This window comes from Lontra canadensis, unplaced genomic scaffold, assembly GCF_010015895.1.
Source record: "Lontra canadensis isolate GAN:19392208 unplaced genomic scaffold, GSC_riverotter_1.0 scaffold25, whole genome shotgun sequence".
NCBI classification, from domain to species: Eukaryota; Metazoa; Chordata; class Mammalia; order Carnivora; family Mustelidae; genus Lontra; species Lontra canadensis.
Genome location: NW_022631019.1, coordinates 19,009,706 through 19,037,124, shown reverse-complemented (window position 1 = coordinate 19,037,124; position 27,419 = coordinate 19,009,706). Strand labels below are relative to the sequence as shown.

General features: G+C 54.9%; 1 protein-coding gene across 1 annotated transcript; it reads left to right on the top strand.

Moving 5' to 3' along the window:
- The first annotated feature begins 37 nt into the window (after positions 1-37).
- On the top strand, positions 38-26,331 carry CRYBG2 (crystallin beta-gamma domain containing 2). The gene is made up of 22 exons (XM_032863835.1): positions 38-68; positions 2,092-2,161; positions 3,720-4,411; positions 8,821-11,449; positions 11,893-11,940; positions 12,049-12,161; positions 12,325-12,454; positions 14,339-14,478; positions 15,288-15,414; positions 15,660-15,695; positions 16,040-16,176; positions 16,336-16,462; positions 16,754-16,893; positions 16,991-17,117; positions 17,335-17,367; positions 17,462-17,574; positions 21,533-21,662; positions 22,981-23,120; positions 23,478-23,601; positions 24,606-24,764; positions 25,976-26,135; positions 26,231-26,331. Exons 4-22 carry the CDS (start codon positions 8,876-8,878, stop codon positions 26,317-26,319), a joined length of 4,647 nt encoding a protein of 1,548 aa, XP_032719726.1. The 5' UTR covers positions 38-68; positions 2,092-2,161; positions 3,720-4,411; positions 8,821-8,875; the 3' UTR covers positions 26,320-26,331.
- The last annotated feature ends 1,088 nt before the right edge of the window (positions 26,332-27,419 follow it).

Sequence of the window (27,419 nt, the reverse complement as noted above, 5' to 3'; positions counted from 1 at the left end):
GCCAGGCTGGGGCTGCGGAGGGAGCGCCGGGGGAAGCGGACTCCGGAGGAGGCCAGAGCCCGGGATAGGTGAGGGGGGTGGAGGAGGTCTGCAGGGGCACCCCTGGGCTCTAGGGGTGTGTGCGTGCGTGTGTGTGTGTTAGAGGGTAGTGAGTGTTCAAATAAGCGTGTACGAGTGTCTGAGAGCATAAAAATACACGTGACAGTGTACTACGATTTTGGATATATGACTGTGAATATGGTTTTTAGAAACAACCTGCGCTTTTTTGAAACTTTAACTTTTGCAATTCCTGAAGTCAGGCGGCGGCAGGGGGGATGACTTCCTCTCCGGAGACAGTTTAAAGGCCAACGTAGGCGCCCCCCCCCCCTGCCGCTGTGGACTTTGTCACATCCCAGGCCAGCTTCCCTCTCGTCTTCATTCCCTTTGTGATGAGCGTGACAGACCCCTGAGGTGTCGCAGACCGCGCTGCGTTGCCCTCAGATGGGACGATTTCCCCTGTCGCCCCAGACTGTAGTAACAATAAACCTTTATTTGCCACTTGCTTCATGCGTTACCTGGATTATCTCATTTAATCCTCACAGCAGCACTATGAGGCAAGTGTAGTTCGTGTGATTCAGATGTGGAAATGGAGGTTCGGAGAGGTGAAGTCACCTGTGGAGTCACACAGCTGGGAGGAGGTGGGGCTAGGTTATGAGCTTAAGCAGTATGACTCCAGAGCCCATATCCTGAAGCACTGGGCTGCTCTTTTGCCCGGAGAAATTCCAGGACTGCAAACCCGTGGTGGGGGGCTGGGCAGAGCTCCGTCCTAACCCCAGCTGCGGCTGGCCTGGTCCCCTTGAACATACTGCTTCCTCTCTCTGAGCCCATTTGCTGGTAACCACCGTCGGAGTGGAAGGAAAAAGGCTCCATTCAGCGTGGCAAAGCTGAATGGCCGGGAGGGGTACAGTGAAGAGGACCCCAGTGGCTCACAGGAAAAAGAGCATGGAATGTGCTCGCAGGCACTGGGGTGTTGTGTCTCTAGGTAGTTACCGGGCAATTTGTTCTGATCTTATCATGGCACGGCTGTCTTTAGCAGCTGTGGGAGGGGTGGGGTACCTGAGCACCAGGCGCAGAGGGAGAGGAGGGGTTTGTGCTGTTTTCTCACCCCAAAGAGAAAGGGGGAGGGGAGGGCCTAGCCACCCTGGAAAGCCTGGAAGCCTGGGTGCCCCAGGGGGTACCCACACCCTACCACTGCCCTGCCCACCCCAGCAGGGAGACACGCCCTCTCCCATTACCTGGTCTGGCAAGAACTTGCCCTATAGGGCCCAGGTGGCATGGCCCCTCCCTTTCCGCACTTGAGAGGAGGCAGGGTTGGCCAGCTGGTGAGTCAGGGATTGGCAGGACAGGGGAGGGACTGCGCATGCTCAGGGGCCAGCCTGATGATACAGCCCATGCGTGTGCCTCTGGACGCGTTCTCACCAGATGTGGGAATGGGACTCCAGCACTAAGGAACAGCCTCTCTGATCCCTGCTGATTGCCCGGGATTGGGGACGGGGTGCACGAGGGAGACGGTCAAGGCACTTCCCCATCTTGCCCCCATGATGTCCAACCAGCGTTTGGAATGGGATGGTCCTAGTGTCCTAACTCCAAGGCTCACCAGCTGTGTGACTCCAAGCAAATCACTTCATCTTTCTGGGCCTCAGTTTCCTTATCTGAAAAATAGGGGCATAATATCCACCTTCTAGGATTATTTTGAGGCTCAAAGGAGATCACGTGAGCACCATATCTAAGGCTAAGCCTGGCCCCCAGAAGGCCTCATCGCATGGCAAGCTTTTGAACTATGGAGTCGCTGTCCTTTTTCTATATTCTGATTCTACTATAGACCTAGTCCCCACTCTTGTCCCAAGCTCATCTGTCTGTCCTCTCATTTGGGGAGTAGACATGTGGGGGAGGGAGCAGAGGGGAGGCTGCTGTGTAGACCTTGCCCCACTCCTAAGGTTTCAGAAGTTCAGCCTGCCTATGTGCCCTGAGAAAAGTAGGGGAGGGCCCCAGAGTCCAGTCTGAGCGTGGGAGGGGAGAAGGCTACTTCACTCCCTTTCCTGTGCTTCCTAGGCCCTGGGGTGGCCGGAGCTGCCCTGACCTGGCCCAGGACCTGGGCAGCACCAGCAATGTCAGCCTCAAGGTAACAGAGAATCCCAAGAGGTGGGAAGGGAGTGGGGTCAGAAGCTCTGGGAGGGGCCGGGCTGGCCCTGAGAACCCTGACTTACAAGTCAGGCACCTGGTGTTCTCTAATCCTCTGCCACTGATTCACTGTGTGACCCTGCACAGATCACTCCCCGCATCAGTTTCTCTATCTGCAAAATGGGGACAATAATGCCGCTCAGAGTTGTGAGAAAGAATGTGAGAAAGAAAGTCATAGATGTAGAACATCCAGCAAGGGGCCTAGATGTTCTGGAAGCCTGAGCTTCCTAATGCTCAGGCCCTTGGGGAAGCCTGGAGGGCCAGTACCTGTACCCAGGAGCCCCCTTTCTACACTCCCTCCTTTAGCTTGACCTTGTCTCCTCTCTTGCCTCATTTCCCCAATTCCTGGCATGCAACCCCAGGGTGAAGCTGGAGTGGTGGTTTAACCTTCTGGGCACAGTTCCCCATCTTCAGTGGATCTGAGGCATGGCTTGAGCAGTGACAGGGTGTCCTCTCTTTGGAGGAGCAGAAGGCCTCTTCGAGGTGGCTCAGCAGCTGTGTGTCTGTGGTCTAGAATACCATTCGTAATCACGCACATTTAATTGAGTACTCATTAGGTGCTGGTTACTCTGCATGGCTTATCTCATTCAGTCTTCACAGCACTCCCAGGAAGCAGGTACTGTTATTATCATACCCATTTTACACACAGGGACTCTGAGATTGTGGCTAGGAAGTAGCTGATCTGTGATTTGAGCCTGGATTGCCTGGCTCCAGGCTCCCACATTAAGTCACGGTGCCCTCCTGTCTCTTGACGTATTTAGCCCCTGGGGAGCAAGAGGCTGTACCTATTTCTCAAATGAGTAAATTGAGGTATTTGGGATCAAGGGCCCCTGCAGAGAGGACTTTTGGCCCCAGATTTGGCTCCTCTGTTGCCAAGTACACAAGCCTGCTCCTGAGAATTCGTGGTTTGGGGAGCAGCGTCCGTATGGGCCCGGGATCGTTGGCCCTCTCCCCACCCTCCCACGGCCAGGCTGGGCCCCAGGGGAAGATAGTAGATGGAAGTTACTCACTTTTGGGGGAACCCTCTTCCCTGACTCCCTCATGGCCCAGGTACATCTTTATGCCCAGGTGCCTCCTCCCGGGTGTGCTTGGCAATCTCAGGCTGTGAGGGTCCCAGGGACGGGGGAGGCAGCTATAAGCTCTCTGGAAGTTTGCAGGGGGCCGAGGCCCTAGACACTCATACTGGGCACATCCACGCAGCCTCTGATCCCCAAAGAAGCTGCTGCTAAAGGGCTAGAGGCCTGTGGATGCTTGGGAAAGTGGCAGTTGGCCCGAGAGTAGGGCCGTCACTGAGTGATTTTGGTCAAGTCATTGTCCTCTCTGGGCCTCACTTCCCTCATATGCAGAATGGGAGGGTGTGAGTGAAATACTGAGCGGCTTCCCAGAGCTCTGCCCTTTTGTCCAGTTCTCGTGCCAAGGAGGACCGTCCAGGGTGTTGAGGGGTGCTGGGAGGGTAAGGAGAAGTGCTGTCACCAGTCGCCTGCCTCTGCTTTCCCTAGGCCCAATCCCACAGAAGCTCAGAATGGGACCTTCGGACAGGGAGCCGTGGTTCCTGGCTTTGGGGGAGACGACACAGCTCAGGGGAGCCCCATCAACCCCTGGGGCGCCTGCAGAGGCCAGCCGTGGGCAGTGCCTCTGACCTGGCCAACTATACCTCCGTGGGACTGGAGAGCCCCTCATGCCCGGTGCCAGCTCCCGGATGTGTGGAGCAAGGGACCCCAGGCTGCACTTGTCTGCAACCTCTGTGCCCTGCCCCAGGGGTTCCTGTGAGGCCCAAGCCACCCGGCAACCTGGGAAACCTGCTGCCCCGCCCAGCACCCTTCCCCACAGGAGAGGGGGCAAAGGGCGAGCCTGTCACACTGGGGCCAGTCCTGCCTGATCCAGCCCAGACCCTACACAAGTGTCCCTCTGCCAGGAGGACCCGCTACCACATCGCTATCACCCTCCAGGGCCACAGGCGGGCACCTGGGGAGGAGGGTGGAGAGCCTAAACCTGCCCAACCAGCTCTCCACCCCTGCGGCCCTGAGGAATCCAGGGGCTGGCAGGAGCCTCCCCAGGGGCCCCGCCCCATCACGGGGTGCCTGACAGACCAGCCCCAGGAGCCCCGGCTGCGAGCCCCACCGCATCAGGAGGTCACAGCCCAGCAGCAGGAGCGCCAGGCCCGCTGGACGCCCGGCTCCCCACACAGACGGTGAGTAGACGTCAGGCCCCACATGGGGCGACGACGGGAGGGGAAACTGGCCTGGCTGCCCACTCTTGGGTCTCTGCCTGGTGTCTGGGCTTTTCCAAACCAAGGCCCATTCATTTGGCTCCCCAAGCACGAGCTAACTCTGCCATCTTCTGCCCACTCAGCTCTGCCCTCCTCTCCCTCCCCTCACCCACAGGCTACATCGGGGGAGCTGTTGCCGCTCTTCCCTGTCTGCCGGAGGAGAGGGAGAGCTTGTCATGGAGGGGTTGGGGAGAGTGACCTTCTCCTTAGTGATACCCTCCACAGACCCAATCTAGGAATAGGTGCCCAGCCAAAGTGCTGGGTGTCCTGGGACCAGCAGCTTAACTTCTCTGGGCCTTGAGTTGTTGAGTAGATTTGGTAGCTGGAGGTGAGGATGGAGGAGGTGGTCACAGGACGTGCTTTGAACTCCAGGGAGCTGGGCCGCCCGCCCAAATAGCAGGGATGCTTGTCATTAATGCTGCAGTTGATAATGACCCCACCTGGCTCTGGGGTGGTGACCTCGGGAACAGGCACGAGGTTCCCAATCCTCGGTGTTTATTTGCATTGAAATGACTCCCCTGGATCTGCCTCATAGGCCCAAAGGGGGAAGGATGGGTCCCCTGAAACTCACTGAGGAGGGATGACGTCTCTAGGGTCACCAGGAAGGGGCACTGGGGCTCAAATAGGGCTCTGAAAAGTTCCTAATGATGATGGTGGTGGCTGTTACTTATGGCTTGTTTTATTTATTTATTTTTTTTTTTTTTTAAAGATTGTATTTATTTGTTTGGCAGAGAGAGAGGCGGGCACAAGCAGGGGGAGTGGCAGGCAGAGGGAGAAGGAGAAGCAGGCTCCCTGCTGGCTAGGGACCCACCCCCGCCGACCCATGCAATACAGGACTCGATCCCAGGACCCCGGGATCATGATGTGAGCCAAAAGCAGACACTGAATTGACCGAGACACCCGGATGCCCCATGGCTTGTTTTCTAAGCATAATTCTTATTTTTAAAATTTTACTGTTTTAAAAGATTTATTTTAGAGAGAGAGAGAGAGAGCATTCTAGCACAGGAGGGAGGGGGAGAGGGTGAAGGAGAGAGAGACTCTCAAGCAGACTTCCTACTGGGCGCAGAGCTTGAGCCCATGACCCTGATATCATGACCTGAGTCAAAACCAAGAGTCAGACACTTAACCGACTATACCACCCAGGTGCCCCGTAAGCATAATTCTTTTAAATCCTCAGAAAGCCCCATGAAGCAGGACTAATCTTATTGACTGCCCTCACTGCAATAGGGAAACTAAGGCTCAGGTAAATCACATCACTTGCCCAAAGTCAAGTAGAAAGTGAAGGGGTCGGAATTTGAACCTGGGTACCTGTGCTTTAACCACTGCTTCCTCCTGCCTCTCCCAGAGGACTTGCTGGCCCTGTGCCGTCCATGCAGGGTTGACTGGTTGCTGTACAGGGTTTTCAGTGACCCCATGGAAGTGGGTTTGGCAGCATCAGAAGCGCCCAGGCCCCTGAGCAGGAGTCAGGGTACCTTGTCCTGTGGTAAGGGAAGGGGAGAGGTGGGACCCTGGGTGGCCCAGAGCCCTGCTCAGGCGTCCCAGCTGGGAGAGAAGGGCTTCGGAGAGAGGGAAGGTTCGTGGAGGAGGCAAGCCTTGGAGAGGAGAAGGAAGAAGCAACAGGTTTAGCTGAGGGGACTAGGGCTCTCCCTGCCACTCCCTGGTTATTTTGGGACGAGGTAGCTAATGACAGACTCTGGTTGGAGGCTAGGGGCTCACTTAGAGAAGCAGGAAGCCGACCTCTGGGGATACCAGACCTCTGTGACCCCTTTCTGGGGGAAGCATTCCCTGGGTCAGGACTGGCAGATGTTGGGGTGAGGGCAGGGAGGTGGGACACAGTCGGGACTGCATGCGGGGCTGTGTAAGACGTATATGCATTCATGTGTGGCTGTGTTGAGTGCAGGCAGATTTCCCGAGCAGGGAGGAGGGCTGTGAGTTGACTGTGTGTATTGTGAACGTGGGCACATGTCACTATGTCTTGTGTGTTTCTGTGTGTGTGTGTCTGATGCATGTGTCCACTGTGTCTCTGAGTGTATGTAATGCTGTGTGTCTGACCGTGTCTGTCTGTGTAAGTGTGTAGGTCTGGTTTTGTGCCCGTGTGACCTGGTGGGTCTGTGCTGGTGTCTGTCTGGGTGTCGGTGTGTGTCTGTGTGACGCAGCATGCGTTTGTGGGCCTGTGGACTGGTTTGGCCTAGTTTGGGGGTGACTCACAGGTAAGCGGGGAGAACCCAGGACTTGTTCGGTTAGACCAGGCTCTTTCCCACACTCCCCCCGCCCCCTCCTCAGCCTCTCCCTTTCCGGGCCCCACACACCTTGTTTGGAGGTCACAGTCAGCCTGCCAACAGATCCTTTTCTGGTCTGGGGCCCTGAAGAAGAGAGGGCTCTGGGGCTGAGGGCTTCTGCTAGCCTCGGAGGTATCCTGGGCCATGGGGGTGTGTTGTGTCTTCAGAGCAAGGATGAAAGTGGGCAGCTATGGGCAGGCAGATTCCAGTACAGTTGGAAGAACACTCTAGCAGTCATGACTGTCCAGGGATAGGACAGGTCAGCTGTCAGATGGTGACCTCTGTATCCCTAGAAGTGTGCAAGCAGAAGCCAATGACCACATGTTTATGGAATGAGTGACTGTCTCGGGTGTTGTTCAGGGGCTGGGCTGGCTTGAGAAAGGCGTGGAATTTTGATTGCTAGGAGGTCATTTACAGTATCTGATCTGATGACCAATGGCTTCCTTTGAAGCTGTTCTCTTGTTGCTTTGCCAAAACTGATGTGGTTCTTGTTTTTACGTCCGGTTCTTTGGACCGCAGACTCCTAGAACACCGCCTTTGGGTGAACCAAACCAGGGCCCAGCACATCACCTACCACAATTAGCCCTGAATGAATGAATGAATGAATGAATCAATCAATCAATCGATGACTTAGAACCCAGGCTTGGCTACTTAATAGCCTCAGGGGCAGGGAATCTTAGGGAAATCCTAGTTATTATTGCAGAAGTAAAGAGGAAACTCAGTGGGGGGCTCAGTGAGAAGTGGGAGTCCCAACAAGAAGGCCATGGTTCTGTTGGAAGAAAAGGAGCTCCTTAGTGAGGATGGGAGGGGGTCGTGGCCTCAGGCAAAGGGCCCTGATCTAAGGCCTCAGGTGTTTGGCTGTGCCCTGCTCTCAGGAATTCTGGTCTGGGGAAAGGTCTGGGATTCATGTCAGCTCCCTCCTTCCCCAATATGCCACTCAGACCCTATCATAGCTCCCAAGGTTCCTGGAGTCAAGTCAGGCTTCCCTGGGCCTCAGCCCCTTTCATCTCTGTTCCTCATAAAACCTGAGTCATTGCTAGGGCCACAGAGCAGGATCAAAGTTCTGGGTTCCACTGGCTTCTCAGGAGAGAAGAAGATAGAGATGCGGGAAGGAAGTTGGGGGCAAGGGTGCATTTCTGGTCTTAGCTTCCATTATAATGGCCTGGGGGCTGCCTCTTGGGTCCTTGGGATCTGAGAATAGGATTGTCCTGGTCAGCACAGCCTGGAAGTGGGAGTGAGGGCTGGGTCGTCCCTCCAGGACTACTGTGGCCCCCTTTAAAAGTAAATCTCTAAACCACAGAGCTTGGTTCACCAGATACTTACATTAGGGAGTTTAGTATGGTCGTCAAGTGCTTAGAGTTGGGGTTCAAGTCTTGCCTTTGCCACTGTGTGATTCTGGGTAAGTTTCTTAACCTCTCTGAGCCTTCTTTGTCCTCATCTGCAAAATGGGAATGTTTGTTTATAATTGATTCTTTGAGGTATCAAATGCATGGGATTCTTTTGAAGATTGAGAAGGACAATGAATATTAAGCAGTTAGCAAGGTGCCTGGCCTGTGAAGCTTGACGGGGAGAAGTGGCTGGCCCAAGGTCATCCGATAGTAAATGATAGGGTCAGGGGAAACTTAGCTTTGCCGGAGGCCGTAGCCCATCTTTCTTTTTCTCCCTTTATCATGGCCAGGAACAGGGTCAGAACAGTTGCCTGGTTTTCTAGTTTTTGGCTTCTGGAGGACTAGACCCAGGGCTCCTTGGGCAGAGTCACAACCCCACCCATATGCTTTTTTGCTCTCTCCCTTCTCTCTCCTTCCAGGCTCAGGCCTCAGCTTCACCCCTTGAAGGACCCTGGCATTGGGGATCATCTGAAAGTGGGGAGATGGTGGGAAAGCTGGGAGTATCACGCCCATTTTACAGATGAAGAAACAAAGGTCCAAAAAGTCCAATGGGTTGCCTGGGGTGACCAAGCCCGAGCTTGGCAGGGGTCGTTACTCTGTACTGCCAAGAGCCACCTTCATCACCCCCTGACCCTGTCTCTCTTCTTCCCGGCACCATCTGCAGGGAGCTGGAGCACAGTGAGCCAAGGACACCTCAAAACAGGTCGCTGGGGCCCAACATGGAGGAGGCAGGTGGGCCCCTGGCTCAGGCTGAGACTCCTGTGGTGAGCACCACGCTGACATGGCGGCGGCCGCCCCCTGCCCACGAAGAAATGAGACATCGTTTTCACAAGGTGTCCCTAGTGTCGGGGGCACAGAAAGAAGCCCCCCGGGAGGAGGTGTTTGAGCACAGCCACTGTCAAGAGGAAGTCAATGGCTTTGTTACACGGGAAGAAACGACTATAAATTACCAGGGACCCCGGGATGGGGCCGGCTCCAAGAGCTGTCAGAGTCACGGGCCCATCTTTTCCAAGAAGTACACACTAGTCCCCAAGGAGAAAAGGCGAGTGGGAAGGCTGAAGGAGGCTATAGACCAGGGTGATGGCAGCCCCCCCGAGCCTGGGACTGAGCCAACACACCTGGGAGCCATGGCCAGGAATGAGATTTTGGTGCCCCTGCCAGGGCCCCGTGAGCCAAGCCCCCACCCAGGTGTAAGTCTCATCAGTGGGAGCCCCCGGAGCCTCGAAGAACGTCGGGTGACACGCACCGTGCAGACCACTGTGGTCGTGGGAGGGCACACGGAGCGACAGGTGAACAGCTCTGTGACCGTGGGGCCGGTGCTATCGGGCGAGGCCCCGCCGAGGGGCCGCAAAGTTGTTCGCACCGTGCGGGCAGTGGTGGTGAGCCCTGAGGCCGAGGGCTCACCCAGCCTCAGCCAAGCCCGGGAGCTGCTAAGTAGCCTTGTGCCTGCTGAGCGTAGCCCCCCTGCCAGCCGGCTTCCCAGGCCCGCGGCTGTTGTGCCAAGGCGTCCGGGTCTGGGCAGTGCAGGGGGCGCAGGCTTAGGGCAGCTGCCTGAGACAGGGACGGCAGAGCCAAAGAACAAAGCTGCTCTGGTCCCTGTGGGCATCCCAGAGGATGTCCACCCACCTTGGAACCAGGATGTCCCTGCAGCTTGCCCAGACCAAGACCAGAGCAGAGCCCCTGATGCCAGAGCCCACGAGGTCCCAAGGGATCAGGGAGCCTCCAGTCTCCCCCAGCCTCCTCTCCAGATTTCCGAGGGCCAGGCACTGTCACCTTCCTCTCCCAGACGCCAGACCCCTACCCCCACCCTGGACCCAGTCTGCCCCTCAGAGCAGCTTGTGGTGCCCACTCACCCCAGGACCCAGCTCACTGTCAAGCCCAGGGGACCCCAGGCACTACACTCTGTGAAAAGGGAAGGGCTCACGGATCCCTCTGCTGCCCCCATCCTGCCCAAGGTGAAGAGCGAGGTGGCTGTTACAGTCCCTGGACAGCCTCTTGCTCCATCCTCTACAAGAAGGAAGGCTGTCCCCAGCTCAGGAGGGCTTTCTGCTCCCTCCTCCCCACCGAATACGTTTGTTGAAGACTCTAAAAATGTCCCCAACTTCTCCCTTACCCAGGAAGAGGTAGCGCAGGGCTCTGGAGTCCATGCCGACCCATCCCTTACCCAGAAAGAGGTTGTGCAGGGTCCTGGTGTTCCTGCTGCCTCATCCCCCAAGCCCGCCCAGGTTGTCCAGGCCTCAGAAGGCAGCCCTAGCACCCAAAAAGAGGCTATCCACGGTACTAAAGGCAGTCTTACTTCTTCTCTCAGCAAGGACGAGGCTGTTCGAGGCCTGACTGCTTCCTCTATCCCATCCCCCAAAAAGGATGAGGTTGTTGAGGGCTCCGAAGTGAGTCTCATCTCATCTCCCACCCAGAAAGAGGTTGTCCAGGATCCCATTGCTTCTGCTACCCCATTTTCCACCCAGAAGGTGATTGTCCAGGATGCTGTTGTTCTCCCTGCCCCCTCCTCAGGGGGCGAGGTGTCCCCCAGCCCCGGAGCCCCTCCTGCCCTGGCGCTGATGGTAGCAGAGGCCAGCCCGGAGTCCCGGCTTGTCCCTGACTCTACTGAGGGTGAGATGGTCCCAGAGACATCCCTGGAGGAGGAGGTGGCCCTGGCTGCCGACCTAGAGATTTTCCTGGATACACTGCGGAGCATGGAGCCCCCTGAGATCCTCCGCACTCATCGGCTGCCACGAGCCCCCCGCTCCTCCTACCTGGCCATGTACGCTACGCTGCCCGCCATCGAGGAGGACCAGCCTGGACCATGGGTGCTGGGACCCAGCCCCCAGGAGGCTCCCACACTAGAAGGGAAAGAGGAGGAGGAGGAAGAGGAGGAGGAAGAACCAGAGAATCCCTACCTGAGCGACGACGAGAAGCTCCAGCGCAGGCAGGAGAAAGCTGGGCCCAGCCCCTCCTGGGACTCTCGCCCTGCGAGGCCCCCCCAGGTCTCTCGTTCTCCTCTGGAGATGATGAAGAAACATGTGGCAGATGCCAAGGGCGCCCCCTCAGTGCTGGGGCCAGACTGGCAAGCAGGGAGCAGGCTCACTTCCCGTCTCGGAGGCAGCCTTCTCTTCAGTGGGCTGGTGGCTGCCCCCCAGGAGGGTCCGGCCTCAGAACCACTGGGTACAAAACTATCCGCCCTGCCGCCCCATGGGATGCCAGGACTCAGGAAAGTGCCAGGACAGCTGCCCCTGCTCTGCAGCGAAAGGCCACCGTTGGAGAAGCCTGCTTGTGCCCGGCTTCCTGAGGGTTGGGTGAGTGAGGCCTTGGATGAGCAAGGTGGTGGGGGCGGGGGACACCTGGCCTTGCCTGGGGCAGGTTTGAATGGTATCAGGACCGGGACACTGGAAAGAGAGTCTCGAGAAGCCAGAGCCTTGAGTCTGATGTCTAGTTTAGTGTGATCTTATACAAGCCACATCCTTCTGGGCCTCAGTTTCCCTATTCACACAACAGAAGGCTTGCACTGTGGAGCTCAAAGGGCTTGGTGGCTCTGATCTCTTGGAAGCTGGAGGAAAGGAGTGATAGGCACCCACACCCCTGGGGTGGGGTGATGAGCTCCCTGGAGTTGGTGACATCCTCTGTGGGCCAGTGGAGTGGAGGCCAGTAGGAAACATGTGGGATCCTTGGAATGACAGATTATGGGGAGGCAGTAAGGAGGCCACATCACAAGACTTTTTATCACCTCCCTCCATGCCAGAGCCCAGCATTAAAGACCCAGGGCAAGTTGAACATCAGGCCTGGAAAGGTAAGGGGGGGAACGCCATGTGGGGGTGGGTGGGGGGAAGGCTGTGGGGGCAGCAGGAGGCCGGGATCTGGGGATGGGGCCTGAAGAGTCCCTCTGTGTCCTCTCCAGATGATCCTCTTCTCAGAGCCTGGCTGCCAAGGCAGCCGCAAGGAGGTCTGGGAAGACATCGCCGACACTTCCGGGTGGGCCCACGTGGCCTCCATAAGTGTAGTTCGAGGATGGTGAGTGCGGACTGCCAGGGCGAGGCATGGGGCTGCTTGTGGACCTGGGGGATGCCAGGGCGGTGAGATGTGCCTAGGCCAATCTGGCTGAAACCCCTTCAGCCACCCTGCTTTGTGGCTACATCCTCTCCCTGCCGGTGACCCTGGGTCTCTGTGCCCACAGCTGGGTGCTCTACGAAGAGCCCGAGTTCCAGGGCCGGAAGCGAGTCGTGGCTGAAGGAATGGTGGATTTGGGAGCTCCGGAGTCCGTGTGGAGCACCCAAGGCATCGGTTCCCTGAGGCGGGTTGTCCGGGTGAGTGGCTGGGAGTGGACACCAGATGCTGCCCCGTCTTCCCCAGGCCCCAGCCCTTGAGGTCGGGGACAGCCTCAGGTGCCTGGAGTTGGAATGGCCGGGAGAGCTCACATGGTTGAGCCTGAAGGGAGCTCACTACGGACTCACCTGTAGAGTCCTGACCTCAGAGCTCCACCTGGGGAAGAAAGGAGTTCTGGGGTGCTCGACCTGCCTTGGGGAGGCAGGGGGCAGACAGAGGCCAAGCCCCAGCTTGGGAGAGCAGCCTGGGGAAATTGGAGCTGGCTTGAAGGGTCTGGTGAGAGCAACAGAAACGGATGGGAGTGGCTGCAGGTGCCCGCCCACCTGCCCTGGGCCCGGGATCTCAGGCCCAAGGTCAGACCCAGGGTGCCACAGATGTTTGTTCATTTGCTCACAGATGCTGGTTTATGTCTGCTGTGTACCAGGCACTGTGCCAGGCAGCGGGTGGGCGGGGGAGACCTGTTCTCTGCCCTGCCAGACTCATGGTCAAGCTAGGGTATGAGGGTGGGACCTGAGGCAGGAAAGCCATATAATCAGATTAGGGATTTATAAACATCCCTCTGGCTGTGGGGAGGAGAAATCTGGGACTCAGGAAGACCAGGCAGGGCTGTGATTTCCAGGTGAGGGCACCTCAATTTGGAGGGAGAAATGTGTGGTTTGAACAGGCCCAGTCAATATTATAGTTCCATATCTGTAAAGTGGGGGAAAATACAATTCAGTTTTTGTAACACAAATGTACAGACTACCGAAATTAAGCTTCACAAAACTGTCTTGGCCAGTAGGGAGACACAGAAGAGAAAGCCCAACCCTAAAAGCAGGGCCTATCACACTTTTTTTTTTTTTTTTTTTAATTAAAGCATGAGCACCTCCAAGACAGAGCTGTTGCAATCCTCCCAGTAAGAGGGCGAGAGCGGACGAGTCTTAACCAGGGCAGTGGCCCAGCTATGCAAAGGAGGGGATGGTTTTGAAAGCCTCTCCAGAAACACACAAATGTTTGTGGATGATTTATTGTGAGCTTCTCACAATAAACGCATCTTCATGTAGGAGGTAACGAGGTAGAAGAGAAAAAAAACGAGAGCTTTGAAGTCGGGTGGACCTGGTTTCATTTCATTCATTCAGCGTGGACTGGGCTCGTCATGTGTGCCAGGCACGTGGGAGGGGTTGGTTGCAACAGTGAACACACACTCCATGGGTCTCTTCTTTGCTCTGCTACGTCCGGGCTGCGTGCCCTCAGGCAGGCCGCCCAACTGCACGGATCCTCACTTTCCTAGCCTGTGAGTGAAGTAAGAGCGCCCGCTGGGAGGGCTGGCTGAGGTGGAGTAGGACATGCCCTTTCCATGGTGCCTTGCCCTCAGCAGATGCTTCATAAGCGTTTGCTGAGGGATCGAGGGAATGAAGTGGTCTTAGCGGGAAAGAAACACCCAGAATGCAGAGAGCATCCGCTGCTACCTGGGATGAGATGCAGGTAGAAGCCAGTGTGAACTAGAGCAGGAATGGTTTACAAAGGAAGAGTCCAAGTTAGACCTCAGGTGACAGCTGTCCATCCTCCTTCTCTCTGGGTTGGATTTTCAGGCTACCCAGAGGCAAGGAGAATGGCATGGCACTTGGCAGGCTCCTGCTGGGAACTTTGATCACAGGTACCAAAGGTCCAGTGCCAAAGAGAAGGCTTTGGTCTCAGGCTTGTCTGGCCAACCTTGCAGAGAACACCCCAGTCACCCTCCTGGCTTCTGTGGAGATGGCCACAGAGGTCTCCCAGAAGCGCCCTGGGACCCTGGCTGGACAGGCTTGGGGAAGCTGTTAGGGGCAGGTGGGGGGTCATCTCTGAGGGGGGCTGTTTACATACCCTTTTCCACCTCTCTCTTGCAGGACTACGTTATCCCCGAGATCATCTTGTACTCTGAGGAGGGCCTCCAGGGGGAGCGAGTGAAGCTAACGGATGCCTTGGAGGACTCCCAGGGCCCGGACAGGCCCCTGCAGGTGGCATCCGCCGCTGTCTCTGCAGGACTGTGAGTCTGGGCAATTCTGGAATCCCTTCCTTTAACATTCATTGTGCAGGGTGCTGGGGACGCAGAGCTGATAGGACACAACTCCTTCCCTCGGGCAGTACTTACTCTACTGGAGGGGACAGGCAAGTAAGAAGGCAGTGATGATCAGAATCCTGGGATGGGGGAGCACAGAAAAGCACCAAACCAGCCTGAAGTCAGAGAAGCCTTCCTGGAGGAAGAGACATCTCAGCTGGGATGAGTGGGCTGCAGGAGAATCTCAGCATATGGAGAGCAGGGCAGGAGGGACTGCCCTTGTTTTGTTCACCACTGTCTCCCTGATGCCTGAAGCAGGGACTGGCATGGGATAGATTCCCCTAAATATTTGTTAATTGTGTGGGGAAGAGTATATCTAGCAGAAGGAACAGCACCTGCAAAGGCCCAGAGGCAAGAGAACTAAGCCTTGAAAGTTCAGTCTGGCCCAAGAAAGTAGAAGGTGAGGAGATGTGAGGAGTCAGGAAGGGAGACATATCAAAGGGCCTCTGTGCAGCTGGACTATATTGTGGGGCTAATAGGGAACTACTGGGGGTCCTTAAGCAGGTATGTGTGCAGGAAAGAACTCTCCAGCTGTGTGAAATTAGCGCCAGGCCAGAGGAAGGGGGTGGATGGAGTGGCTACTGCAAGAGATTATGGAGGTCTGAATTGTTCTCCCGCATCGTCTTGATGGGGGCTTCTTTCCCTAAACCTTCTTCTCCCCTCTCAACCTTTCCCCCATCACCAATCTGTGTCCCTGGGTATCTGGGGTATAACTGTCTCTCTACCTCTCCCCCCAGGTGGCTGCTCTACCCCAAGCCCTACTTTGAAGACACTCCCTGCATCCTGGAGCCTGGAGACTACCCCACCTCAGAGGCCTGGGGTGGCTTGGACCCTACGGTGGGCTCCTTGAAGCCCATGAGACTGGTAAGGGGCAAGTGGTCACAAGTTACCTTGCCCTGCAGGTTGTGGGGAAGAGGCAGGGCCCAGTGGGGGGCTCCTGCTAAGAATGGGATTGAGGAGAGGGGGAATTAGCCCAACAGCTGGGGCAGAGGGAAGACAGGGGATTGGCCATTTTTAGGGATCTCAGGACCAAGTAAATCCTGGGTTACCCGTCCTCCCTCTTCTTCCTCTACCTCTGGGTTGGTGTCTCAGCTCTGTCTCCTCTGCAGGGCTGCCCAAATGTGGAGAAGCCAGGGGAGCCCAAGGTAAGAGTCTGGGCTGCAAGGTCGAAGAGGGCCTTTGGGTGGGGTGTGTGGGATATGCGTGTGGCTATCACAGCCTGGATCGGAAGACAGGGGAGGAGAGTGCAGGGGAACGGAAGTTGGGTTTGGGAAGGCGGAATCTTATGGGCTCGCTGGAAACTGGCTTTTGATGTAAGAAGCAGGTCAGAGGTCAGAGAAAAGAAACAGGAGTTACCTAAGAGAATGGAGCTCAGTGAGAGTGGGAGGACTTAGCTCTGGGCTAACTAAGGCAGGGCCTCCCTGGCTGGCTGAGTGTGTTTCAGTCCAGATGGCTCCCCAGCACCCTCACACCACCCGCTTTTCCCCAGGTTGTGGTTTACGAAGCCACAGGCTTTCAGGGCCGGAGCTGGGAAGTGAGCAGAGACATCTACAACCTTCAGCAGCCAGAGGACAGCCAGAGCCCCCACCTGGCCTCTGTGGGGTCCCTGAGGGTTCTTGGGGGCTGGTGAGGACTCAGAACCTTTCCTCCTACTTCATCCTCCCCTCTGGCCTCTACAGTGGGGGCTGGGGAATGGCTCTGGCTGCGTAGGGGAAGGGGGCAGCTGTCTTACACAGCCATGGGCCTTCCGTGACCAAGTCTGTTTGTCCCTCTGCCTTCCCCCAGCTGGGTGGGCTACCAGAAGGCAGGCTTCCGGGGCCACCAGTACCTGCTGGAGGAGGGGGAATATGCTGATTGGTCACACTGGGGAGGCTATGACGAGGCGCTGACCTCCCTGCGGGTCATCCGGACGGTAAGCAAAAACAACTGGGCCATCTCTCTGCCTGTGGACACAGCCAGATGCCCCTCACCCTCGCCCCCAGTACAGTCTGTTGAAGGAAGAGTTTGTGCCATCTCTCCCAGTTCTCCAGAGGGCCTGGAAGTGTTCCCTGAGGTCTAGCCTCTTGCCCTTCTGCTGTTTTTTCCCAAGCCATACTGATCGCCTCACTCCAAAATCCCCTGGTGGGCTGCGTCCCCGGGGTCTGGGCACTCCCGGGGGTTTCCGTGGGTGGGCAGGAGAGACCTGACTATCCCTGGGGCCCAGGACTTTGGGGACCCGGCCGTGGTGCTGTTTGAGGCCATGGACTTCGAGGGGCATGGAGTGGAGGTGAGAGAGGCATTGCCGGACGTGGAGCTGGCGCGACACGGCCCCCACACGCAGGCCATCCACGTGCTCAGCGGCGTGTGAGTGACCCGGGCTCCGGGAACGCGGCGGGCCAGGAGCGGTTCCCGCGCAGGAGCCGACCCCGCCCCGCTGACCCGCGCCCCGCCCTCCCTGCAGGTGGGTGGCCTATCAGAAGGTGGGCTTCTCCGGGGAGCAGTACGTGCTGGAGAAGGGCGTGTACCGCAACTGCGATGACTGGGGCGCCGGCAACAGCGCCCTCTCCTCGCTGCAGCCGGTCTTGCAGGTGCGCGCCAGCCGCTCTGGGTGGGGTCCTGGGGGGCGGGGACTTGGGTCCTGGGAGGAGCCCACTGCTGGGGGGCGGGGCTGGAATGGGTGGGCTCCGAGCGCGGGGCGGGGCCTCTGGAATGGGGGAGTTACCCGAGAGCTGTGAAAAGGGTCGGGAAACTGAGGCTAGAGCCTGGTACCCTCCCTAAGTCTCGAAACTTTGGGCCCTCCTTTAGGTCGGCGAGCACAATCTGCACTTTGTCTCAAAGGTAAGGAGCTGGTGGGGGGCCTGTCTCCTCTTCCCATTCTCTCTGTCCCACTCCACCGCCCTCCATTCTCAGCTCTTCGTGTCCCTGCCTGCAGATTCAGCTTTTCTCCGGCCCCGACTTCCTGGGCGACCACATCTCCTTCGAGGATGATCAGGCCTCCCTGCCCGCCTCCTTCCAGGCCCAGTCCTGCCGAGTCCACGGGGGCAGGTGAGGACATGGGGAGAGGGTAGAAGTGGGGCCCACTTGCCCAGAGCACTTAACTCAGCTTGGAAATCCAGGCTGCAGGAAGGTCTTTCTGTGAAATGATTTTTCCTCCTTGAGATTAGCTATTCTGTCCCGAATCATAAAATCTTAAAGCAAAATAAAGTTTTAATGGAAAACATAAAACTTGTAGATAGTATAGGATAAAGAACCCCAATCTTGTTTCATCTATCTCTCTGCCTTTTTTTTTTTTTTTTTTTTTTTTTTAGTGGAACATTTAAAATCCCCGACCCAACATAAAATTGCACAGGCAAATACTTAAATATATATCTCTAATAAGAAAGGACCTTCCCTGGGGCACCTGGGTGGCTCAGAGGGTTAAAGCCTCTGTCTTCAGCTCAGATCATGATCCCAGGGTCCTGGGATCCAGCCCCACATCAGGCTTTCTGCTCAGCAGGGAAACTGCTTCCTTCCCCCCACCCCCCTGCCTACTTGTGATCTATGTCTGTCAAGTAAATAAATAAATAAAGTCTTAAAAAAAAAAAAAAAGGACTCTCCCCAACCCACACAGCCACAATTTATTATCACATCTAATAAAATTAACAGTAGTTTGTTAATATTACCTAATGTCCAGTCCATGTTCAGATTTCTCCCACTGTCTTAAAAAAATGCCTTCATGAAATTGGTTTGTTTTGCTCAGGATCCAAACAAGGTCCACACACTGCTTTTGGTCAATTTGATCTTTAATTTATAGCGGTTCTGCTCCTTTCTTTTTGTTTTATACCATTTATTTGTTTAAAGAAACCCAATAGGGGGTGCCTGGGTGACTCGGTTGGTTAAGCCACAGACTCTTGGTTTTGGCTCACGTCATGATCTCAGGGTGGTGAGAGAGAGAGCCCCACGAGCCCAGTATCTGGTTCCACGCTGGGGATGGAGCCTGCTTGAGATTCTCTCTCTTCTTCTGCATCCCTCCTTCTCTTAAAAAAAAAAAAAAAAAAAAAGGAAAGAAAGAAAAGAAAAGAAAACCAATAATTTGCCCTATAAGTTTCCCTTCTTCTGAATTTGGCTTATTGCTTCCTTCTGGTCCCTTTTTTCCCTTTGTGTCCCATATTTCCTGTAAACTGGTAGGCCTGGAGGCTTGATGAGAGTAAGGGTGTTTTGTTCTGTTGACAAGAAGACTATATAGGTGGTACCTTGTACTTCTTACTGCATTATGTCAGGCACATGCCTGGTTGTCCCACTTTTAATGATATCAAGATCTCTACATTGGGGGTACCTGGGTGGCTCAGTGGGTTAAGCCTTTGCCTTCGGCTCAGGTCATGGTCTCAGCGGGAAGCCTGCTTTCCCCTTTCTCTCTGCCTGCCTCTCTGCCTACTTGTGATCTCTCCCTCTCTGTCAAATAAATAAATGAAATCTTTAAAAAAAATAAAATCTTTTTAAAAAAATCTCTACATTGTAAGATTTGCATGTAAAAAAAATAAGATTTGCCATTTATCTCTCATCTAATGGTTTTAGTATCCACTGATGATAATTGCCTACACTCACTGTTTCTTTAGAGGTCACAAAATGATGATTTTAAGATTTTTGGTATTCCTTCTACATGTGTTAGCTGGAATACATCTATAAAGAGCTTTCCCTTTTCAACTATTTGTTTACCCAAAATAGTTTATACAAAAAAGGCAGTTTGATCCTTTGCCAAGGATCAATTTCTCTTGACCAATTTTCAGAATAATTTCTGGATTGGTGCCCTAGCAACCCCCAGAGCTGACTAAAGAAATATTTTTTTAAAGTATTGTTATGAACTTATGGATTTATATGTAATTGAAATGCCTCCGTCCACTGGAGTAACTAATTCTCTTGTGTGCCCTAATCATTTTGTCTTTGGCAGTTGGGAGCCCCTTCAGATTGTCTGCTTTTGATATGACTCTAGCAGTTTTTTTATAACTTCCTTGTTTTTCTGGTACAATAAGATGCTCCAGGATCATTTTGTATATTTCTGCCTTAAACTTGAAATCAGTTATCTACCAAGGGATTCCAATTCCAATGGTATTTATATGGAACCCGAATGTTTCAAAACTATAATACTAATATTACTACTAACGGTGAAAAGCATTGAATGCTGTTTGAGGTTTCTCTGTGGTTCTTTTTGTCCTCAGGACATTCACCAACATCCCACTTCAAAATATTGTTGTTAAGACATTTGAAATAATACTTCTCGTGTGTGTGGTTATGCCACCAACCATATTGGTAAACGCTCAGGTTCCTTAATTTAACTTAATTTATTTAAATTTTTGGAATACTTTACATTTTTACTTGTTTTTTAATTAAATAAAAAAATTACAGTGTCCCTGTCTTAGCTTGGGCTGCTACAACAAAATATCATACTCTGGAAGACTTAAGTAACAGGAATTTATTTTCTCAGAGTTCTGGAGACTGGGAAGTCGGAGGTCAAGGTGCAGGCCCATTCTCAGCTCCTTGGGGAGGGCTCACTTCCTAGCTAGCAAAGAGCTGATCTGTTCCTGTGTTCCCATGTGGTGGAGAGAGTGCTCCTGTGTTTCCTGTGTCTTCCTCTCCTTTTTTTTTTTTTTAAAGATTTTATTTATTTATTTGACAGAGAGAGATCACAAGTAGGCAGAGAGGCAGACAGAGGGAGAGGGGGAAGCAGGCTCCCCACTGAGCAGAGAGCCCGAAGCAGGGCTTGATCCCAGGACCCTGAGACCATGACCTGAGCGGAAGGCAGAGGCTCAACCCACTGAGCCACCCAGGTGCCCCTCCCCCCATTTTCTTACACAAAAAGATGTACACTCCAACCTGGTGAATATACTAGAGACCACGGAATCGTACACGTGAAAGAACGAATTTTAAGCTCTGCGGGTTCTATCACAGTTTTTCAAAAGGGAAGCATGCTACAGACACTGTTCTGCCCTTGTTTGTTTTCCCTTAACAGTGTGGAGATCTCTTTATATCCCTTTAAGAGCTCTTCCTCATTCCTTTTTACTGCTATGTTATTTTTTTTTAAAGATTTTATTTATTTATTTGACAGAGAGAGATCACAAGTAGGCAGAGAGGCAGGCAGAGAGAGAGGGGGAAGCAGGCTCCCCGCTGAGCAGAGAGCCTGATGTGGAGCTCGATCCCAGGACCCTGAGATCATGACCTGAGCCGAAGGCAGAGGCTTAACGCACTGAGCCACCCAGGTGCCCCTACTGCTATGTTATTATACTCTACATTCTTAGCGGGCTTTTGTTTTGTTTTATTTTTTGGTGCGCTTTTTCGGGGTGCAGAATGGCAGTTTATTAAGGCATGGGGACAGGACCCGTGGGCAGAGAAAGCTGCTGATCTACATTCTTAGTTTAATTGACTGTCCCCTCTTGATGGGCCTGTGGGCTGCCTCCCCACGGCCACGGCCAACAGCGCTGCACGAAGAATTTTGTGCAGGTGCCATCTCAGGTTTTTAAAGGTTTCAAGATTCCAAGAAATGGGATTGCTGAGTGACTGTACATAGAGCTTTGCTTCATGTTGCCTGATTTTCTTCCCTAGGGGCCATATGATTTTATCCAGTCATTTCTGAAGTCTTTTTTTTTCTTTTTAGATTATTTATTTATTTATTTAACAGAGATCACAAGTAGGCAGAGCAGCAGGCAGAGAGAGAGGGAGAAGCAGCCTCCCCTCTGAGCAGAGAGCCCGATGTGGGGCTCGATCCCACGTCCCTGAGATCATGACCTGAGCCAAAGGCAGAGGCTTTAACCCACTGAACCACCCAGGCGCCCCATTATTTCTGAAGTCTTGACTTCAGTCTCTTGCTGCAGGGCCTGTCCACCCTTGGCCTCTCATGGGCTTGGGGGCGTGGGGGTCACAATCAAGTCTGCTTCCACTCTGCTGTATGTCAGAGGGTCTGGCAGGCCAAGTACAGGATGGGCCAAGCTCAGATACCTACTCACATCCCCCCGCTCTTCTTCTTCCCCAGCTGGATCCTGTTTGATGAGAAGAACTTCGAGGGTGATCAGCACATTCTCTCTGAGGGCGAGTTCCCTACTCTCACGGCCATGGGCTGCCTAGCCTCCACGGTCCTGGGCTCTCTCCAGAAGGTACCCCTGGTGAGTCACCGTGTCCGGGTCCAGGCAAGTCCTGAGGCAGCGGGTGCTGCTGGGGTGCGCGCCGGGTCCCAAGTCTCTTCTCACTGTGGGCGAGGCTGCCGGAGCTTGGAGCCAGTCTTCATCAAACCGCCCAGGTCCCCCTGAGCCCCTGGCTTCAAAGGCAGTTCCCCTCACTAGAGATTTATGGAGGGCCCACCGTGACAGGTCCTGGGGACACTGAAATGAATCAGACTCAACCCTGCCTTCCTGGAACCCACGGCCATACTGACATAAAGATGACATTGCAGAGTGGTGTGTCCAGATATAGAGGTGGTGTGGGGACAGGAGGGAGCAGCACTCGGGTGGGCTGGGGGCAGGGCCCGGAGCATGGACTGGGGGTTCTGTGCAGGGAGGTGGATGGAGAGCCAGCTCTGCTGTGTGAGGAGGGTGGGCGGGCGGGGACGAGACAGTAGGGCTGCTACTCCGTAAGCAGGAACAAATGATGATGTCCTGGACCAGGGAGGAGATGGAGGGAAGTGGCCCATCCACAGTAAGGAGCCGGAGTCTGGAGGACAGGGTGGGCTGGCCATGGCAGCACCGCGGAAGCTGACTGCGGAGCACAGACGGGCTCGGGGCGGCGTTTCATAGGCTTCCCGGGCACTAAGGCATTTAACCCCGTGAGGTTCGTTACTGCCATTATCTCCCTTCTCCAGATGTGCAGCTGAGGCACAGAGAGGTCATGCCACTTGCTCCAGGCCACAAATGTGGTAACAGGCAGAGCCGAGTTCTCCCAGAGGCAGCCCAGCTGCTGAGTCCAAGCTCCGCAAATATATACTGTGCTCTGAAGGCAGAGAGATGTGGTTCTGAAGCCCAGCTCTAGGGACTTGAGCAAGGGGTTTAATCGTCTCCAGACTCAGTTTCCCTTCTGTTAAGCAGGGATGATAATACCAGCACCTACCTTAGAGGAATGTTGAAAAGTTGTAAAGAGATCAGGGAAAGCACATAGCGCAGAATCCGGCCAGTGGTTAAGCCCTGAACACGTGAGAACCGCTGTAATTACTGCTGTCATCACTGTTTTTAGAAGTGCCATTCACTGGCACTGGGATGAGATTTGAGGGGGCAGTGGGGGTTCCAGTCTGGCACCTGCTGTATCTGAGATTCTGCGGTGCACCCCGCTGCCAGTGTCCGGGAATCCAGGGCCTTGTGGGGCGGAGCTCAGGAGGGAAGAGGGCCTGAAATGCGGATCTGGGAATTGGAGTATCTGGAATTGGGGGCCAAGGCGGAGGCCGAGGCTCTCTTGGCCTCAGCCCATCTCCATGCCCCCACCCCCCGACCCCAGCACTTTTCAGAGCCCTCCATTTTCCTGTATGGACTGGAGTGCTTGGAAGGGAAGGAGATCGAGCTGGACAGGGAGGTGCGCAGCCTACAAGCCGAGGGCTTCAACAACCACGTGCTGTCCGTGCGGATCAGGGGGGGCATGTGAGTGCGTTGAGAGGGGCCTGAGGGTGGGGGCTGCCAGGGAGTGAGGGCTGGGTTCCTGGCCTCTTGTCCCTTCCCACTTCCCTTCCACTCCTCGCCCATAGCCAGGAGGGAGGGAATGGGGCAGTGGGAGGAGGGCCTTGGACCCCCCAGCCTGGATCCTCTAGGACCCTCCTTTGTCCTACAAACCCCAAATCTACTTCCCAGCACTCCCTCCCCACACTTGGGACCCTAATACCAGGCAGAGGAGTCTCAGTGTGAAAGAAAAGGAGGTGGAGAATGTTCTGACATCTGTGCCTCCTCCTATGTCTGTCTGTCTGTCTTCCTCTCTGCATCTCCGGCACCTGTGGGGCCCAGCTGGGTGCTGTGTGAGCACAGTGACTTCCGGGGCCGCCAGTGGTTGGCAGGCAGCTGCGAGATCACCAACTGGCTGACATACAGCGGGACGCAGAGGGTGGGCTCCCTCTACCCCATCAGGCAGGTGGGTAGCGCGTCGGCTCATGCGTGCCCGTACTGCTGTCGGGCCGTGTGCTTCCCGTGTTGCCCAAACTCAGCTCTGGGGTACTTTCGTCACAATTTTGCCACATCATTGTGCCTCTTGAACCATTATCTACTCAGTATTTTTCTCTAAACTGACTCACTTTTTGTTTTCACTTTATCCTTCTTCTAAGGAGTGATATCCATAAAATCAGGGGTGTGATGTGTGTGTGTGTGTGTGTGTGTGTGTGTGTGTGTAGTATTTTTCTTTCATTAGCATTATAATAAATGCATTACCGTTAAATTTTTAGTAATATGTTTATCCACTTAGGACTAAAAAATCTCAGGTGCAGAGATTACTTACAAACAAACAAAAAATCTTAGGAAAGAAATAAAATGGGGATAACATATGTGATGGAGTTGTCTTAAGGACTGAAAATAATGTTTGCAAAGCCCTTAGAAGGGTACTTGTGTAGGTAAGCATTCAGCACCCGTTAGGTGCTGTTCTTCTGTTAGTGCCATCACCACAATTCAGGACCCCTGGCTGATCTGTGGCAGAGCCCGGTCTGATGCGTGACAACCAGGTGTCTGCCCCACCATGGTTCTTCAGCCCAGTGTGTGTGTGCATGTCCGTGTGCATACCTGCATCTGTCCTGTTAGCAAACATGGGGTGTGGAGTCGGCTGGGGTGGGGGGCTGTGTGTGCATGGCTGCGTGTGTCCGTGTGTTTGTGGCTGCTGCAAACCTCTGCCCAACCGCGGGGACCTGGGGCGTCTCTGCCAACGTGTCCCCGTGCACGTGGCTGCAGGTGTCTGTGGTCACGGGTGTGCACCACGGCTGCCCCCCTGATACCCGTGTGTGAGAGAAGGGACTTAGAAGCAGGGCCAAGGAGGGGTTCTGGCAGGGAGGAGGGACTCGAGGGCTGGGGATCTTTGTGGCTCCCCAGCTGAGGGTGTCAGGGGCCCAGCTGGGGGTGCCTCTCACTCTCAGCTCCTCTGCACCCCCCCAGCGTCGGGTTTATTTTCGCCTCTGGAATGCCGCCCTGAGGGGATTCCTGGCAGTGCCAGACCATGTGGAGGACATGAAGGCTGGCCGTGTGGTGGTCTCCGAGCCCCAAGTGGGAGGCAGCTGTGTCTGGTACTACGAGGATGGGCTACTGAAGAACCAGGTACCAGCTGAGGAGCTGGGAAGGGGACCCCAGAGCCCCAGGCCCTTGAAGCCTCCTTGTGTGGGGAAGTCCCAGCCAGTGGGGACCTGCCCTCGGGCCAGAAAGACAGAGAGAGACACACATACCTGCCAGGACCCTGGGGAGGGGGAGACGGCAGGCTCTGCTCCCCTGGGCGGTTTGGGCTCTTCTCTGGGCCTCAGTTCCCCATCTGCAAAACGAGAGTGTAGAACCAGACACTTCTAAGGGAACTCCCAGCTCTGATATCCTGGGACAGAACTTGGATCCTATTAATAAGGATAGATTCACTCCACAAACATTTCCCGAGCACCTACTGTGGGCTAGGGGCCCGGAATAGAAATGACTCTTGCCTTCCAGAACTGACATCATAGTGGGGAGAGACTGAAACCATTTAAATGAGTAAAACATCTCCATACGTTGGGAGGCAAAAGGTGCACTAGGGGAAAAAGAAATGAAAGGGGGATAGGGAGTGGCTGTAGCTCTGACAAGAGAGGGCCTTTCTAAGAAGGCAGCGTGTGAGGAAGGCAGCCGTGTAGGTGTCCGCAGAAGCGCTCTCCTGGCAGAGGAAACAGCAGCGGCAAGGCCCTGAGGTGGGAACCTGCCTTGCAACAGGACCAGCCAGCTCACATCATGGGCTGGAGTGGAGGGAGGGAGGGAGGGAGGGAGGGAAGTAGCAAGAGAGGAGGTCAAAAAGGTTGTAGGGGTATGGGTCTTTGTAGGCTGCTGAAGGAGTTATGCCTTTTATTTGAAATGAGAGAGAACCTGTGGCAGGTGCTGTGGTAAGCCCTTCACACGAATGCCTTGTACGATCCTCAGAGGGCACTATGAGGCAGGTCTTGCCATACTCTCCTTTTTATAGATGAGGAAACTAGAGCACAGAGAAGTTAAGTAACAGGCCGAAAGTCACACAGGCAATAGTAGGTGAAAGCTTGTCTTATGCCAAGTCTTATGCTTTGGGAGTCAGTCATGAGAGGCTTCCTGGAGGAGCCATTTTTCCAGATCTTTTACGGTTTTTCACATTGAATGCTTGCAGCAGCCAGCACGAAAAGATTCCCATCCCCAGGGAACCCAGTGCGCAGAAGGATTAAGAGATTGACCCAGGGTCACAGTCCATGAGAGCCAGGATTCAAAGCTGGGTGTGTGCTAAGGGTGTCGGGTTTGGTGGAGTCACTGATGACCTCCTGGGGTCTCAGGTGGCCCCAACCATGAGCCTGCAGGTGATCGGTCCTCCCAGCACGGGCTCCAAGGCGGTGCTGTGGGCTGAGAGCCGCCTCCCCCGGCAGACGTGGAGCATCAGCGAATTGGGCCACATCTGCAGCCAGATGTTTGAAGGGCGGATCCTAGATGTGAAGGGTAAGGGGGCTGGTATGTGGGAGAAGGCACCTGAGGGGGGCTGTGGCCACTGGGGTCCAAAGAAGCATCTCCCCATATCACCCTCCTTCCTCCAGGTGGCCGGGGCTATGACCGGGACCACGCGGTGCTGTGGGAGCTGGCCGAGGACCGGGCGTCCCAGATCTGGACCGTCCATGTGCTCTGACACCGCAACCCCGCCCCGCCCCCCCCCCGCCCCGTTCCCCCGCCCTGGAGGCTTTCCATGGGATGAAATATTTTTTGTAGATTTTGTTGTTGTTGTTGTAAGATAAGCTGTTTTCTAATATGCTCCCAGGTATCTTCATCTTTTTGCACCTTGATATTTGGGGCTGGGGTGAGGATTTGTTCACCTGCCTCCTTTCCCACGTGTGTGCCCTACTTCCTTCCTCCCAGCCCTGGTTCCATGGCTCAGGTGTAAGGCCTCCCTCGCCACCAGAGGGAGTCCTGGGCCCAGACGAACTGGTAGAGTGTTTATGCCGTCACCCTAAACCTGACCTCAGAGATCTCACAGGCCGCTGGAGGGTTGCAACAGGGAGGGTGATGCACTCAGCAGCAGGATAAGAAGGGAGGTAGAGGGGTGCACAGGGGAGGGACCGGAACCATTTAAGGGCACAGGGCAGGGTGCTGGGAAGAAGGGATAATCGGCTCAGATGTGGAGGAACGGCAGGGAACAGCTAGGTTAGGGGGTGGCAGAGGAAGAGTGTTCTGGGATGCAGGTAAGTCAAGACATGAAGACTTGGAAGCTCGGTGTGATGGGGTCGCAGCGGGTCAGGCAGGAGAGCTGCATGGGAGACCCACCCCCAGGGACCTTGCCCACCAGCGTTCCTCTTAATTTCCCCCAACTCCAGTCTCAAGGCCCAAACTTTTTCTGGCCTCTTAGTCGAAGAAGCCAGGACAGGGGGTCTGGGTTCTTAACCCAGCCTAGAGAAGGCAGGACATCGAAGAGGAGCAGCTCCCTCCATCCCCCAATCTAGCAGGCACTTCTCAGCCCCTTGGCCAAGGTCCTTTAGGAAGAGACAGAGAAGGTCAAGGCCCTTGGGGCTTCTCTGGGGCTCCCTTCCCTCCTCGCAGCTCCCAGGACCAGCATTGCAGATCCAAGAGGGTAGAAGTGGTTGGAGGAGCTGTGTGTCCTTCCTGCCTTCCCAGCCTGGGTTTGGTGGGGAATCAGTGGACGGCCTTCTCTTCATCCTTCTCAGGCCCTTGGTGGACGAGTGTCCGGTGTCTGGTGAGGACAGGAGGGCTGTCTCCCAAGGGGTGAGGCTGGGG